At 44.1% G+C, this 4,728-nt stretch overlaps 1 protein-coding gene across 1 annotated transcript in view; it reads left to right on the top strand.

Annotated features, from left to right (window-relative positions):
- Positions 1-733: 733 nt before the first annotated feature.
- mrpl37 (mitochondrial ribosomal protein L37) overlaps positions 734-4,728 on the top strand; it is a 138,165-nt gene continuing 134,170 nt past the window's right edge. The window contains exons 1-2 of the mRNA XM_037681972.1: positions 734-966; positions 2,780-2,895. Of these exons, the coding sequence (XP_037537900.1) occupies positions 734-966; positions 2,780-2,895 (349 nt within the window). The remainder of the gene's footprint in view (positions 967-2,779; positions 2,896-4,728) is intronic.

Genomic DNA, 4,728 nt, shown 5'->3' with positions numbered 1-4,728 from the left:
GTTGATATCTTGTCTTAAAAGCGGTGCAGAAGTAACACCACCACGCCTTTGTCATCTGTCAGAGATTTTTAGACTTGAACAATTTAAAGATGGGAGCATTTCATGTTTTTATAATAATTTATTTAGCTCAGAGGAGTTGGAGGCATTTTGAATTGTTTAGGTTGTTGAGAAGATTGAAGGCAGTTAGTAGAAAAATATGGCATTTTATTCCAAAATGCACTGGGTGCTGATGTACTTTTGCTAAATAAGCTGAAACGGAGTTGTGAAAGTCAGATCAATCAAAACTAAAACTAAAACCTGCAAAACAATAGCTAAAAGCTAAAAGTAGCAAAAACGTATCTAAAATCTACAATGAGCAAAATGTTGGCTAAAAGCTCAAGTCATCAAAACAAAAGCTAAAATATAAAAATTATGCAAGTACCGGTACGGTGAAGTTGATTTCAAAGAACACGAAAGAGAAGCATTTTCACGTCTGTATGGAAAAAATCAAATAATTAAAGTATGAAAGTTATAGCTTTTATGTGTTGAACAAGTATGATATCTGAATAGCTGAATTTGCTTTAAAGTACCCTGAGTAGTTGGTTCAAAAAAACCTACAAAAGAGACAAGAACCATGTGTGAATGCTGACTTGGCATTAACTTTGGCCTTCTTAATTGATAAAACAAAGCTGCACTATCAAAGCAAAATTTTGATCTTATTTTATCATTTTTATGGGCACCACAACAAGGATGGATGATTTTTCTTTTTTTCTTCTTTAAATTTCCACCTCTTTTTGTCTCAGGTGTGCGTCAGGCTGCTTGGTTGACCAAATCCAAGGTGATCCCTGGTTTACCCCCTGCCCTCCTCTCATTGGCTGAGATACCCGAGAACCAGCTTCCAGATCAAGACGAGCGAGTGAAGAATGCTATCAGACACGCCCGCTTCTGGGACACAACAGATCCCCGGCCGAGAAAGAACATTTACAGGTAGGATCACGCTGCTCTGATCCAAGGTGTCAAATGCAGAATATCCTCCATCTTCATCCTTGAAAGAAGATGTTCACATCCTGGACAGAGAGGAACGATGGTTTGAGAGAGGAGTAAAGGAGGCCATCTTTGTGAAAAGAAACCGTCCATCATTAAACAGGGGTGGAGGCCTCCGGGTTCAACTGTCCCCCTCTTACAATGCTGTGATTGCTAGTATCACTCAGCCCTCTGTGAACAGTAAACAGCCATCAGGTGCTAATGATCCATTGTTAGGCTGATGGTCCTTCTTGAGCATGTGATCAGCTGGTTTTGGTTGTCAGCAGCAAACTGGTTGATCCACTCTGAGACGGTGCTATTTAAGAGACTGAGCTGAAAACAGCACCTCAGACTGAGGAAGTCTCTTGGATGAGAGACGAAACGTTTCTAGATTTTTTTGCTTTGCTGTTTTTTTTTTTTTTGTTTTTTTTGAATGTCCAGAGGACCAGATTGAACTTTTTTGGATACACACTAATACCTTAAAGTTTACGTTACATGGATCCTAGTTTAACTCAGCACGATGCACGTATTAAGTTACAGTAACGTTAACAAATGTAAACTTACCCGCTGAAATCCAGACACTGCGCCGTCCTCGGTACAAAGCGGAATCCGGTCATGGAGATTTTGAATCGGGCTGTTCAGGCTCTAACACTCTCTACAGACTTAAGCCCCAGTATACTGCTGCGTACGTCTGTTCACGCGTACGTACGCGTGTACTGTACGCAGAGGAGGGTTGAGACTTTGTACTCCAGCGTACACCCCGAGCAGCTGCAGAGCAGCTGCAGAGCAGCTTCACAGACAAGGGGCGTTTACCTTCGGGACAAATTGAGGTCGCCGATTGGTCATTTGCTGACACGCCTACTGGATTGATTGACAGATCGGAAAAAAGAAAAAAAGCGAGCGCTGGCAGTCTCAGCCACAGCGGTGTTCTGTGTTTATATGTCGTTAATAAAAAGATCTAAAAAATTTTAAAAATCAGGGAGCGCTGGCTTTACAGCCCACACATCAGACCAGCCCACCAGGAAATCTCCAGATCCTCCCGCAGCCACGCTAGACCTGAGTTTAATTTGCTCGTGACAAATTCCTTCATTTCTCACCATTTCAGTCATGGCATCAACGGAGGAGGAAGAGATCACTGCCTCTTGGCAAAAAACAAAAACAAAAGAAAAGGCCAGATCAGGGATGAAGAAGGGGAATTTAATACATTGGTGTCGCATACAAAACAGTCCGTCGCCGGGCAGTTTATTGTGCGACACCGCGTACGCTGTCGTAAAAATTTGAGCTTTGCACGGACATGCCCTGGGGGGTACGCTCGTACCTCCGCATACGATCCTGCGTACCTCTGCGTATGGACGTACGTGGGAGTATACTGGGGGCTTTAAATGCTGAGAGGAGGATGGCTGCGGTCCTCTCTCCTTGCAGTCAAACACGGAGCAACTTTATACTCTTAAATTGATTCAGTGCACGGTCAGGCACTTCATATTGTGGCTTGCCTTAGAAACCAGGTGAACCCCATCTGTGGGCTTAACCACACATATGTTTTACCTGTTTTTTCCTGCGTTTCTGCGTTGGCATTGACTGTAACTTTACATGTTGTTGAAACCACATGTAACAAACATATGGTTCATAGGCAGAGATAAGATAGTGTTTTGGGAAACAACTGAGCTCTTTGTTCTCAGGACAGAAGAGAAGAATGTTTTCAGCCATAATAATAAAAACATTCATAACCTTTGACCAACACTGACAACTTCTTTCACTTTCTGTGTTCTTTCTTTAGCAACACTCTGCTTCACAACCTGCTTCATCTGTGTGCGACCCAACGCTCGACACATCCAGCCATCGGACGGAGGATCTTTGCAGAGAAGTACTCTCTGGCTACCATTTGGAAGAGAGGTATTTGGTCCACGTGCACGTTTCAGTCGCACTGCTCCCTTAACTGGCTAGGTTCCGTTAGAAGTAGGGCTACATGAGATTAGAAAAACTCGCAATGTGATGAATAAAATGAAAAAAACTTTCAGTTCCATCAAAATTTGGTTATCTATAAAAATGCTCAGGTCAGAGTTAGGTTCTCATATGGCTGTCGAAAAGCGGACATGTGCTATAGTCTAGGTCTATAAACTTTCTGTTGTCTAAAGCTTCTGATCTGCTCAAGACCATTCAATGAAACTTCATACACAAATACACCATCACTAGACGGAGTGTTTTGTCCTTTACTCAGCTAAAAGTTCAAGGTCACAAATCAAGGTCAAAGGTTATACATGGTCTTTGCTTGTCTGAGCCATTGCTATATATTGCTATTTAATAGTTTGTCGATGGGTGTATAACTTGCCGTATGTGGGACTCTTGATGTATTGACCAAGGTTGCTTAAATGTGGCAGTCATCTTATTGATTGACCCCAAAAGTCCATCAGTTCTAGTCGTTCATCATATCATTACCTTAATTCTCAGGCTATAGAACGTACCTGTCTCTAAGCAGTGCAAAGTAACTATAAGATAAAACATAATTTTGTACATAAATAAGATGCTCCGGTTAAGCCACGGGCATCCACCATTCATTGGATCTGTGCCCAGCCCGCTCCGGCATAATGTGTAGCTTTCTTGTTGGGAAGATTCAGCTACTGGATGACGTTTCATATGCCCCCTTTCCACAGTTCCACCTTGGCCCTGCTTAATTCTGCTCAGGCCGGTTCTGTTCTATTCCACAGGACCTTCTTCGTGGAAACAACCTGTTTTTTCAGTACCTACTTCTGCGGTTCCATTGAGGCCAAGCAGGACCCAAAAACATGACGTCGGTCACACTTTGCATACAAAGCCGAACCCCGCCCCCACCTAGGACTGTCAGACCACATCTCAATCTTCCTGGCTCCTGCTTACATGCCCCCGCTGAGACGCTCCAGACTGGTACAAAAGAAAGTTAAATGTTGGAGCCAGGACAGTGGCCCCATACTGAGAGATTGTTTTGATCGAACAGACTGGCAGGTTTTCAGAGAAGCTGCTGAAAATGGAGGTTCGCTTGATCTTGACCAATACACATCCTCAGTTCTGGGTTACATTAGTACATGTATTGACACCGTCTCCACTATCAGAAATGTTAAAAGCTACCCAAACAGAAAACCTTGGCTGAATGCAGAGGTGCGTACCCTGCTGGAAGCCAGGAACACTGCCTTCAGGTCTGGAAACTCAGAGGAGCTGAGTAGGACAAGAAAAGAGCTGGTTGCTGGTATTAAGAGGGCCAAGGCCACATATGCAAAGAGGATCGAGGGTCAATTCATCTCACAAGACCCTCGGAGCATGTGGAGGGGCATTAAGTGCATAACAGATTATAAAGGAAGGAGTGAACAATGCCCCAAAGACCCATCTCTGCCTGATGCCCTCAACAAGTTCTATGCACGCTTTAAAGACCGGAACAGACCACCCAGCACCAGACTCACCTCGCCACCGGATGAAGAGCATCTCAGCGTGACCTCAGCAGAAGTAAGGAGTACCTTCAGGAGGATTAATCCGCACAAAGCAACTGGCCCAGACAACATCCCCGGAAAAGTGTTGAAGGAATGTGCTGATCAGCTCTGTGAGGTGCTGGCAGACATCTTTAACTCCTCACTTACCCTGGAGACAGTTCCCACCTGCCTGAAGACTGCCACCATCATCCCAGTCCCAAAAAGCTCTACAGTGACTGGTCTGAATGACTATCGGCCAGTGGCCCTCACCCCGATAGTCGCTAAATGC

The sequence above is a fragment of the Nematolebias whitei genome, chromosome 9 (assembly GCF_014905685.2).
Source record: "Nematolebias whitei isolate Nwh7 chromosome 9, NemWhi1, whole genome shotgun sequence".
NCBI lineage: Eukaryota > Metazoa > Chordata > Actinopteri > Cyprinodontiformes > Rivulidae > Nematolebias > Nematolebias whitei.
The sequence above is the reverse complement of the archived record's forward strand: the minus strand, read 5'-3'. Positions and strand labels throughout refer to the sequence as shown.